The sequence below is a fragment of the Muntiacus reevesi genome, chromosome 4 (assembly GCF_963930625.1).
Source record: "Muntiacus reevesi chromosome 4, mMunRee1.1, whole genome shotgun sequence".
NCBI lineage: Eukaryota > Metazoa > Chordata > Mammalia > Artiodactyla > Cervidae > Muntiacus > Muntiacus reevesi.
Window position 1 is genome coordinate 84,040,574 of NC_089252.1, and position 13,010 is coordinate 84,053,583.

Consider the following 13,010-nt stretch of genomic DNA (forward strand, 5'->3'; position numbering starts at 1 on the left):
GACTAACTCTTCTCAAGTAATGCTCCAGTTTAAGATTAGGTTTCCCCATAAGATTCGTCTATGGTTTAACATCACTAAAGATTAAATGCTTACTTCTCCCCAAGAAACAAACATGACTGCAGCTTGGATAATTAAATAAGATAATCACCTGATGACTTTTCAAATGCTACCATTTGTTAATTTACTTGCTTAGGATCACCTGGAAAGATCCTCTTCATTAATTCCCCTCTGTAGCTTTAGACACGCACTATCTTATATTAAGGGCTTCCTGGGTTGGCTCAGTGGTAAAGAATCCACCTGCAATGCAAGAGACGCAGGAGACACAAGTTCTTTCCCTGGATCAGGAAGATCTCTTGGAGGAATAAATAGCAACTCACTCCAGTATTCTTGCCTGGGAAATCCCATGGACAGATGAACCTGGTGGGTTACAGTCCATGGGGTCACACAGAGTCAGACACAGCTGAGCACAGAATAGTGCAATTTACAGGACTAGGTTGGTATTATAGGGCTATTGAGCAGAGCAATTGCTAGCTGGCATATTCAGAGCGCAAAGTGAAATTACTGTGGATTACCTCATAGCCCAGAACTCTTCCAGTGTTTCTATTCCAGGCAATAGCATTCCATGAAACCTCCATTTCTGAAGCAGAAAAGCTTTGAACAGAAGTTCCCCTTGGGGCTAGTTGAGGTTCTGCCATCCAGAGAAAGACGCAACCATTAAGCAGAGTGGTTCATAGAAAACAAATGCAAAATATACATACGGTCTCAAGGAGGTCCATTCCAGTATTGACTACAACTTACCATCTTCCCCAGAGTAGATAATGGACGCAGTACTCAGGGGTCCTTCTCCTTCCTTATTATATACACCCACTTTGACTTCAAAGGGAGAGAGAGGGATGATGTTTTCATTTCTGTAAATAAACCTTGATGTCTCTACAGATGGTACTCTCTCCCTGGTCCACATTGTTGAGCCTACTGGCCGCAGCATGACGATGTATCCAAAGTCCTCTCCATTCTGTAGTTCTTCTGGAATTGACTTGGGCAGAAATGATCAGTCACTGAGTATTTACAAAAATATTTTGTATAGCTATAATAATACTGATTGATTATTTGGCATATCCTTTACAGAGATAAGATGGGTATTTACACTGCTTAATGAAGTTATTAAAAAAATAAAATTTCTATTGGGAATGCCAATTAGAAAAATGAACCCAATTAAAGGTACTCAGATAAATAAATGAAAATTTTAAATGGAAATGTAAAACAGGTTTTACATGCTTATATCCCCTTCCTTCCCTGCCACTACCTCTTGGCAACCACAAGTCTGATCTCTATGTCTGTGAGTCTGTTTCTGTTTTGTAGATATGTGTATTTGTGCCATATTTTAGATTCCACATGTAAGTGATATCATGATATTTGCATTTCCCCTTTTGAAATACTTCACTTAGTATGATAATCTCTAGTTGCATCATGTTGCTGCAATAGGCATTATTTTTTTCCTTTTAAGGTTGAGTATTATTTCATTTTATATATATATGTGTATATATACACATATATACACAGAAACACATATACTTGCCACATCTTCTTTATCCATCAGAAATCTCTGAATGCTTTAATTCCTCTCCATTATGGAATTTGAATACGATACATAGGTATTTGGGGGCAGTAATAAATATACTTAGAGCAAGCAATAAGTAGAAAACATACAGTAGCAGGGACACTGAGCCAGTAGAAGCTAAGAGAAAATTGAAGCTGTAAATTATACAGAGAAGAGACAGAATTTAGCTGTTAGTCAAGTAGAAATCTGGATGTAAAGTAAATGGGAAGAACTGAAGGACAAGCAGGAGGGACTGTTGGAGCTGGGGCTGGATTATCAGAGTCGCTGACGGCAGGGTAGGGCTACTGTTCTCAGAACAGTGATAGACAGTGTACCAGTTCTTTATTTAATCTGTCTGCCTAGCTACTGAGACTTTTTTCTATTCTCAGTATTTCTCAAGTACCTTTAAAATCTGTTCAGTTCAGTTCAGTCACTCAGTCGTGTCCAGCTCTTTGTGACCCCATGGACTGTAGCACATCAGGCTTCCCTGTCCATCACCAACTCCCAGAGCTTGCTCAAACTCATGTCTGTCAAGTCGGTGATGCCATCCAACCATCTCATCCTCTGTCATCCCCTTCTCCTCCTGCCTTCAATCTTTCCCACCATCAGGGTCTTTTCAAATGAGTCAGTTCTTCACATCAGGTGGCCAGAGTATTGGAGCTTCAGCTTCAGAATCAGTTCCCTCCAGTGAATATTCAGGGCTCATCAAGAGGCTCTTGCTTTCTGCCTTTAGAGTGGTATCATCTGCATATCTGAGGTTGTTGATATTTCTCCCAGCAATATTTATTTCAGCTTGTGCTTCATCCAGCCCGGCATTTTGCATGATGTACTCTGCCTATATAAGTTAAATAAGCAGGGTGACAATATACAGCTTTGACGTACTCCTTTCCCAATTTGGAACCAATCTGTTGTTCCATGTTTGTTGTGATTCACAGAGTCAAAGGCTTTGGTGTAGTCAATAAAGCAGAAGTAGATGTTTTTCTGGAATTCTGTTGCTTTTTTAATGATCCAACAGATGTTGGCAATTTGATCTTTAAAATGAATCCCCATTAGTTGAGATGACCTGAGCTGGTCTCTACTTCTTACCATGTAGAACAATCTAACAAATACAGACAGTGAAAAGTGGAAGAAATTCAGAGTCCTGAAATCTTAGAAAAGAAAATGCTTCCTTGTGTTAACACTTCTCTTTCACAGAGATGATCAAAATTAAAACAGTTAGCTTTGAGTGGTATGGAAGAGATTTATAAGCGTTTAAGACACTTGCTAGAGCATTTGATTTGTTTTGGATGCTTCTCTAATCTCAGATTTAATCAACATGTTTAGTTCATCTGAGAAATGGAGGACTTCTGCTTTTGTTAGTTAAGTACAATTAATGTTTCACATGGCCTTCCCTCAAGAAAGATCTGCATCCAACATGTTCAATTTAGAAGGGAAAAGAGACTTCGTTAGGTTCTTCCTTTCATCCTTTTCATATTGGTTGATCCAATGATGGACAAATATACAGACTTATTTAAGGTGGCCAGAAAGAGAATTTTCTTCTTTAAACAAAGTAAGTATTCAACAGAATACAGAAATTCAGGCATTCCACTGGTAATGAAATCTATTAAAGCTGATAAAGGCTAATAATATAATTTTTCACCACTGTGACTGTAGGAAATAAATTTTTAGTATAGACCAAGAGTCAACAAGCTATGGCCTTTGAACCAAACCTGACCTATAGCCTGGTTTTGAAAATAAAGTGTTTTGGAAACACAGTCACACCTGTGTGTTTATAATGATATATGGCTTTTGAATGACAATGGCAGGTTTGAACAGTTGTAAAAAAAGACCATACATCCTGTAAGACTGAATAGTTTCACTGACCTTCTAGAAAAAAGTGTACCAACTGCTAGTTTAGGTGTTTATCTTTTATTGTACAGTGTTTTATAGTCACATTTTATGTGAGATATTTACCATAAGCATCTCAAACTTGGAAGTACTTTGGAGTATAAATGAAGATAAGATATGAAGATAAGAGTAAAAATACCTTAGAAAAGGAGTTAGCAGTTATTCCATGATTAGATATCATGTCTAGGTTAGTGTAAACAAAACAAACCAAAATAGAAATATACACAAAATACACTTAATTTTGGCATAGAAGAAAACATAGGTCTATTATACTACAGTGTAATTATAAACCACGATGATGAAGTCAAACTGAATTTAGAACAGTGATTGGACCTGGATTAGTGCTCAAAGCTCAAGGGGGTACTTCTTCATCCACAATGACTTTGGCCTTCAGTGGTCTCTTTGTACTCCCAAGTTCTTTTTCAAAACATTGTTCAGATGTGCTATGATGGTGCCTTTACTGACCTCCTCTTAGACTGAGTTAAGACTGTCCTGTTGGGTTCTGAGCATTCAGACCTTTTCTTAAAAATTTATTTTTGTACCCTGACTGCTTGGGACAGTGTGAGTACTCATTAATTAGACATTCATTGAATTAAAAACATTACTACATTCCTGGTGGCTCAAACTAATGTGTTCATCTCCTCCTAAGTAGACATACCTGATTCCTTAAAGAAGTTCAAGCACCAGAAGAATTTGGTTCAGTAACTGCATATGCATGATGCTAAATGTGAATGATAAATGGGAATTTGCATCCATTTATAACAGTTTCTGTTAGTATCTGCATATTTGATATCCCAAGAAAAATATACAAAGGGATTGATTTTAATTGAATTTTTTAAAAATTTGGGTCAGAAAAAAATTTTTGTAGTGATAGATTCTCAAATGTTGGGGAACCTAGGGTCTTTTACAGCAACACAAAAGCAGCAATATAGAACACATAAGAGAATAGGACTGGTGGTGGTGATTGTGTTTAGGAAAGCAGGCAGGAGGCCAGATTTGACCTGTAAGTGAAGGTCTGTGGAACCCAGCTTAAGAAAAAGAACACTATAAATCATGGAAAGGTTTTTTGTTGTTGTTAACTTATATCATCTCTATTTAAAAATAGTATACATAGAATTTCCCATTCTCCCCATGTATAGACTGAGTAAAAACAATGATTTACCTACCTTTAGTAATTTCTGACCATGGAGGAAAAAAATAGGTGAGGTCAGGCAAGTGATAAAATACTCAGATGACTTTCAAAGAATGTTGAAACCTAATATAACCTACTCACCATTCCATAGAAAACAATCCTTTTAGACTACTCAAGAGTTTGTGTTTTTGTGGGAAACTTGTTTGGTAGACAGGAATAATTTTAACTTAATACTCAAAGCAAATGCAGAACTCCCACCTTCCCTGAACCCTGACTTTGCATAGAGACCATTGGAATTCTAATTCAGAACAAAGTAAAAGAGAATGGGGGACCGGGATGGGGAATACGTGTAACTCTATGGCTGATTCATATCAATGTATGACAAAACCCACTGAAAAAAAAAAAAAAAAAAAAAACCTTCGCTGAAACCTCAAAAAAAAAAAAAAAAAAAACGAGAATGGAATGAAAGTCCTGTGGTCAGGTGCTTCTCTGTCCATCAATCTCACATTTCTAAGTCTGTTTTCTAGATGTGGCATCATGACCACCTAGCATTGTCGTGAAGTAAATGACATGAAATGTCCAGCAAAGCATCTAAAATCCTGTAAGTTCTCGACAAGTGAGTTACCTCTGTGTCAGGCCTCTTAGGAGCCCATCTCTCTCCCAGCAGCCACACCTGGCTCCTGGCTCTGTCACAACTTTTAGAAAACATCTATGTGTCTACATATTCTCTCATATGAAGAGAGCTTAATAATACTACTCTTTCTGTAGTGGAGTTTTGTGAGGAATAAAATGAACTATGTATATAGAATGTTTTATATACTGCAAAACCATTTACAGATGCAATGTATTACTACTGTTCTACAATGGTATTTCTCAACCTCAGCACTCTTGACACCTGGGGGCAGGTGTGTTCTTGTCATGGGTGGGGGTGGGTACTATCCTGTGCATTGTAGGATGTTCACCAGCATTCTCACGTCAGATACACCCCTCCCCTCAGTTGTAAACAACCATACATGTCCTCAGATATTGTAAAATATTTCCCGAGGGATGAATCACGCCCGATCTCTCAATGAGCCCCTCTAATGTATTAAACATCACAATTTTTAACTAAAACACCGATGGCCATCTTGTTCTTAGGTGTAATATTAAAATGTCCAAAGAAGTAGATGTTATGGCTATGAAAATTATCATCACTGTGTCAAAAGCATGTACATGGGGCAATGACATGGCAAGGCTCTTTTATCAATTATACCTGAGGCTCAAAGCTGATAATAAAGGTATGAAATGCCATGCATGCTGAAGAGTACAAACTATTTATATATAGGACTCCTTTGCACAACTTAGCCTATGAAAAGTGAAAGTGAAATTCGCTCAGTTGTGTCCGACTCTTGTATAGTCCATGGAATTCTCCAGGCCAGGATACTGGGGTGAGTAGTCATTCCCTTCTCCAGGGGATCTTCCGAACCCAAGGATCAAACCTAGGTCTCCTGCATTGCAGGCGGATTCTTTACCAGCTGAGCCACAAGGGAATGACCCAAGAGAAATGCACAGAAAGGGAGTGCTGATTTAAGGGAGAGACTAGTAGGGAGATATTTCTTTTGAGACAACTGTAGAAAAAGCTGTATATTCCCACCGCCCACCCAGGAGAAGTAAAGGGGATACTTCTTACCCCTTGCCTAACTAAGTGACAAAGCTTCAGGAAAAAAAAAAAAAAAAAAAAGACTCATGGAATATGGGGAATTTGGAGGATTTGTCTGGAATTTGGGGGGTGTGGGTTCTTTTAACTGACAGATGCCTGAGAAACTCCAAAGGGGAGAGAGATCTGGACAGTGTACTGTGGCAGAGTAAAGACAGGCCAGGTGGGGACTCATTGCACCTCCACAGAACATGGAACAAAGCTGTATGTTTGCTGAGGGCAGACATGAAACCCATGTAGGAAGCTGTCCGTGAGCACCATTAAAGGGGACTCTACCCACAAACAATATCTAGAGGAGAGAGATGACCTATAACTGAAAATCTGGCCATGGACCACCAGACTCCAGTGACTGAGGAGACCTTCCAACAGCCTGCACCAAGAGATGACAACAGGAAGTTCCCACTGGGGCACCTCCTGGACTTTCCCCATCACCACCACCACCAAAAAACAAGGCAAAACCAACAACTGCTCTCTGAAATGTCACTTAGAGTATACCAAAGTCAAATTTCAAATGACCATCAATCAGAACCATTTCTGTCTGTTACCTCTTCTCCTAATCCTAATTCACTATAACTCTGGAGGAACTAGCTTGGGAAAGGAGAAATTGAATAGCAGAGTGAAGGAAAGGTGGAGAACTGACTATGCATTCTCTTTCACAGTTATAGAATTCCTTGCCTAAGGCAGACCTGAGCATCTGGAAAATAGAAACTTTAGATTGGTTGAAAGTCCAAATTTTATGATAATAGAACAGATTGAAAACATTTTGAGGTACAAAAATCAACCTACCTTTTAATACTTAATAGTGCTGATTACAAAAGCTATGCCATCTACCTAAGCTTTCATCTCCATGCAGGGAAGAACAAATTGGAAGGATTTAAAGAGCAATGATAGGGAAAGAATTATTTTTACCTGCATTCTACTGAGTCTTAACTCATGAATATTTTAGAGGTAATAAATAAAATAGTTTCTAGTTCATCAACTAGTAACAAAAATGCTACTGACCCACCATCAACAGACATTGGGCTATATTTCTTATTTGGGAAAGAATTTTGTTGAGTTAGTCACACTGTCTTACTTGGGGGAAAAATACAAAAAGTTTCCAATACCTCCTCTAAATTATGCATCATCAGGAGTCTCTCATACCATGTATTTTTATATACTCAATAGTGATCAAATAAATCTTCTTTGTTTTTCAATATTCTTCTTGGCCAGCTAAATCTTTTTCCCTCAAAATAACTAAGTTGGATAGAAAATTACCTCCCAAGTAATGATGAGTTCAGACCGACTTCCTCCTCCTCCATTGATGTTTGTTGGTGCCACGGCAGGGACTAAAAGCAACCAAGAGAAACATAGGATGGCAATTATTAAAGTATTTTTTCAAAGTGAAGAATTTTATTTTTGGATTTCACCTTAAAAAATCTCACACAGGCACGTTATGAGAGAGTTTTGCATTTTTAATGAACATAAATTATGTTTACACATATCCAAATTTCTAAGAGAGAGGACACAGTTGTGTTTGATACATGAGCACCCTGGCTTCAAAATCGAGTAACATCATGTGTTTGACATTATTATGCATCATCTACTAATTGGCAAAATGATGTTCCATTCAGATGGTAACAGCAACACTGCTGATTTAGTGCCTAATTATACAGTTGTGCTGTAAACAAGTTACTGAGGCAGTCTATTAATTAATTTTTTTCCAATAAACAAACTAAAATTATTTTCTTTTTGTTAGTCATCAGGATATTTTAATGTTTGAAAATGAATCCTTAAAATATATCAATTAAAATACTCGGTTTATAATTTTATATTTGAATCTCAATTTTCTCACTACAGAACAGGACCTTTCCTCTAATTTTTCACAATCAATGTAAGAAGATGTTCTCTGATCAAGGATGTGATTAAGAGAATTACCTGGGTTTAACTTCAGTACCCTAAGACTCAGTGGATAGAACATTCCAGAGACTGATCATGTTTACAAATTAGGAAAATATATGTCCTTTAACTAACTATATCTTTGTAAGGACTAGTATAATGAAAAGTAAACTTTTCAAGGTAAGTTGTAGAATTGATGACAACTGTGAGCATGAATCGGAGAAGGCAATGGCAGCCCACTCCAGTGTTCTTGCCTGGAGAATCCCGGGGACGGGGGAGCCTGGTGGGCTGCTGTCTATGGGGTCGCACAGAGTCGGCCACGACTGAAGTGACTTGGCAGCAGCAGCAGCAGCAGCAGCAGTGAGCATGAGTGGAGTAGTGTAGTGTGTAATCAGAATGAAGTTTTACTTTATACATGTTGAAGTGTTAAAAAGCACTTTTCCTGAAATAATAACAAATGTATGCTAAATCTGTGATAATGGATACTTTTTAAAGGTTGAATTATATGCAATAATTTATATTCAATCATTTTAATTTAAAATACGCAATGTTTAATTACTCATTTAAATTTTTTCTCCTGCCATGGGTACCATTCAGATAAATCTAAACTACTTATTTTAGTTATTCCCATTTCATACATATTTAACTCCACAAATGATATAAGGATATAATAATCTCCTTTTTTTTAATAGTAACACCAAACATTACCTAACTTTCATAATCACATTAACCCTAACTTTGTCTATTTTGATCTTCAGAATTTATTCAAATGATTGTCTTGTACCCATACTCTATTTTCTAAGTCTTCCAATGCCTTTGGCCAAGTGCAGTGTGAATCAGAATAGATTCCATAGTTGCAAGGATTTTTAGTACATGATAGCTTTACAGTGACATACTTTAGGACAATCAAATAGTTGAGATGTATAAGAAAATTATTTTAAATTATGCTTTAACTCTTTCAAAGTTTTCGGTATTCTGGGTAATAGCAGTTCCTTCTTTTATTCAGTTTTCAAATGAACCATGCTAATACTAAAACCATATTGAGAGGAATTATTTTGGATGATACCATCCCTCAAAAAAAAAAAAAAAATCACACTTCAGTATGATTTGGAGATTCAGGAAAATCATTATAAATACCAAGTTTCATTATGCTACTGAAATGAGAGTATCAGTGGTTAACAAAAAGTGACATTAAAAACTTCATTGTAAACCTTTAGAGTCAGTATCAACACTGCCCAGAGCTACCATAATACAAATCAGCTTTAAACCATCTAAACTGAAGCTAGTATCCAGAGTCATGAGGCACATGTGTAGATTCATAAAAGTTTGCTTTGTGATAGGGCTTGGGAATTTCTATGTTTAGACATTTCACTATGTCAGGCCCTTTCTCATTTAGGTTATGGACTACTGTTATGGTGAATGCTGGAGCTTAAGTGTGGATGTCTGGTTTCTAATACTGACTTTGTCCAAGATCATCAGCTATATCCTGGCCTTCCTTTTCTTCTATTAAAGATTCACCTTTTAGCTCTAAATTTTCTAGAATGATTTAATTTATGATATTGCTATCAAATATATTATTTTCCAGCCCCAGTCTATAATAAAATGACTAACATTACCTTTAGTTTAAAAAATGATTTATTGACATCTGACAGTTGTGCACACTTTTTTTTTTGAAGTAGTTTGTGTGTGCTAAACCAAGCCAGCAGCAGCATGATCCTTCATAGGTGACTGGATAAGAATATGAACTTTTTTGGCTATATTCATTGAGATGATCAAATGTTACCTTGGCTGTGAAAGTTTAAGTGGAACAAAAAGGATCCATTGAAAAGAGTTTAAGAAGGTATGATTTCTGAGGCAGGTTCTACTTGTATTCTGCTGTTCAGCGAACCACTTGATGCTCAGTTAGCACTTCTGTTAAATGAGTGTAACATTCACCTCATTTGCATGTGGAATCATTTAAGAAAAATTTAAGGTATCACTCATTGAAGCTGCAAAGCTAGGACAGAGTTGAAAAATAAATGGAAATGTGTGGCTGACTGCACCAACAGGCTTAGTTAATTCTTGGCTACAACATTTAATGAAACAAGTGGTAACTTATTTACATTTACAAATCTACAGATTCTCTATTGGATTTTGGCTAGAAAATAGATAAGATAAGAGGACAACTTTTGAAAATTCTTATTTTTGGCATGCCTTCTTAATCATCTTGTTTTGAATTCACATTTTGGGAGAAAATACACATTGCTCTGTGCACATAAAAGTGGAAAATAAGAGCCGCTGGTTTACTGCTTCTGATTGTGGATCAAAAATGCTACATGACTTCTCACTTATTATCTTTAGGAACTATATATCATAAACAATCTTCTTCATCTTTAGAAGACATTGATATCTTACCTGATGCTTTCGTTCTTAACAATTCTGATGGCTTGCTTGGTTCTCCAATCCCAATGCTGTTCCCAGCAACTACACGAAATTCATATTCAACCCAAGGATTCAAACCAACCACTGTTGCATTGAATGTCTTACCATTGAGAATTTCTGGAACTGAAAATAAGGTTATGCTTTAGGTAACTAAATTGGCACTAATTAAAAAAAATCAACTATTAAAACAAAACAAAATATCTGTTTTAGAAAGTCATCCAAAATCATGCATCACTTACCTGTAGAAACAGCTTGCCAACCCACAGAAAATGGCGTCCGAGCCTGAACACTAAATATTTGGATGGGGCTGTTATTATCAGAGCCTGCTCTCCAGCTTAGTTGACAAGTAGCACTGGAAATATGTTTCACTCTTACATCCTCTGGGGGCCCTGGGGGACCTTGAAAAATATGTTTTATGATGACTATATTAGAAATTATTAAATTTGTGGATTTGGGACAAGGATATTTGATCTGTCATGCTTAGAAAATAAAATATTGAACATAATGTATTTTATCACATTACTTGTGATAAAAAAAAAACCCTATTAATTCAGCTTACATGGTGAGAGATTGACTTAGAAATGCTTCCTTTGAAGATTAGAAAATGCCAGTCATGGGATGGTTGAATATCATCCGATAGAGAGCTAATCTCAAAAACTGAGAATCATTTTCACCCATTCCTCTCTCGAAAGCTAACTCAAATAAATGCAACTGATACGGAGAACTTCAAAAACAAGAGTGGTTTATTAGAAATAGAAAGCATATCTAAATTTTAGGGACCCATACTGCTAGCTAAGTCTGATCATTCCTTATAAAGAAACAAAACCTACTCAATTCAATGTTCATATCTATAGTCACACCCTGGGGTCTTGGAGTTTAGGGAAAAAAATTGTGCTATTTATTTTACTGCTTTATCATAATGTGGTTACTCAAAGATCTACCATGCACATATTACTGTCTCTGATTGTGAATAAACAGTGCTCTCATCTGTTTTCACCATGTATGCTCACCTCTCACAACGATATCACCATCAGCAGATAGACTTTCTAGAGTTGTTTTTACTGTGCATAGATATTTTCCTGAATGATTTAGCTGAATATTCCTTATCATCAAATCCCCAACAGATTCCTGTAGATAGAAAGGGAAAAAGAGATAAAAACATAATGACACCCAGCAGGTCTCATTTTTTTTTTTTATTTTAAAGCTGGATAAATATGAAATATGAGGCCCTTCAGAAATTAGGAGATATACCATTATCATTATAGTTTTTCATACTTGATCCCTTTTATTACCCCCTTTATTATAATTGTATCTAGAACACAAGCATCTCTATGAAAGACATAAAATAAAACAAAAACACATGCAGCTTTGTAAACAGTGAGTGTTTATCCATGCAAATAAATATGGGGACAATAATTTGAACAGTGTTGATTCATGTAAAAGGCTTGATTCACTTTATTAAGCACTTAAAAATTTCAGCAACTTACTCCTCCAATCCTCTCAAAATGAGCCACTCCTTTTTTAAAGTCTATGACATCTCCATTGAAAGACCATACAAATGCAACCTCAATGGAGGGGTCATGGGACACCTGGCAGGGTAGGACTATACTCTCCCCAACTGTAACATCCATTTTGGAAGGTGGAACGGTAATAACAGTCCGCTCTGTTGAGAAAAAAATTATTGTTTTAAAAGCTTATAAAATGCTAGCATATGGCTATAAAGTACATATTTTGAATGATTGTGCTGTTGTTTGAAATTATATAAGTACAACATGAAGCTCTACTATACTCAATAAGAAAAATTATATTCCCACTTTTCAAATATTTCTACATTATCCAATATAGCCTATTACTTGTAAGAAAATTCAAGACATATTCTCATTTATACTTAATATTAAAATAAGTAGAAACCTGGCACCTCAAAAGATGACATTCACTACCTAGAGAGTGCACCACACCATTTTTATTATTATTTTATTCTGAAATTCCAGGCAAAACCTTTTAACCCACCAAATGGTTACAACTGTAATTATTTGGTTAATTTCATGTACTAGAAACAAATTGTGTTCCTTAGTTCATAATTACAATAGTTCATATTAAGATTTATAATCATAAGTTTGCCAATGTGAATACTACATATTTATTCTATTTCTGACATAGTTGTGATAAAAAGAATTTTATTTTAGATAAAAGTGCAACATGAATAGGAAAGAGGTAACTTTTTTATTTTTCATCCAGATTTTTTAACTTTAAAGTTACACGTCTATCATAAAAAATTTGCTTCTAGAAATATGCATCACAATATCAATCCTTGCTCTACAAGTTCTATCATGTCATTGACCAGTTTCAAAGGGCAATTTGAAAGGACACAAACAGATTTCTAGTTGGACTCAGGAATC

General features: G+C 36.1%; 1 protein-coding gene across 1 annotated transcript in view; it reads right to left on the minus strand.

Moving 5' to 3' along the window:
- The window catches only part of CNTN6 (contactin 6), a 161,955-nt gene that overhangs the window by 14,343 nt on the left and 134,602 nt on the right, over nt 1-13,010 (minus strand). The window contains 7 exon segments of the mRNA XM_065935281.1: nt 573-688; nt 799-1,033; nt 7,570-7,640; nt 10,585-10,734; nt 10,851-11,009; nt 11,622-11,739; nt 12,099-12,274. Of these exon segments, the coding sequence (XP_065791353.1) occupies nt 573-688; nt 799-1,033; nt 7,570-7,640; nt 10,585-10,734; nt 10,851-11,009; nt 11,622-11,739; nt 12,099-12,274 (1,025 nt within the window).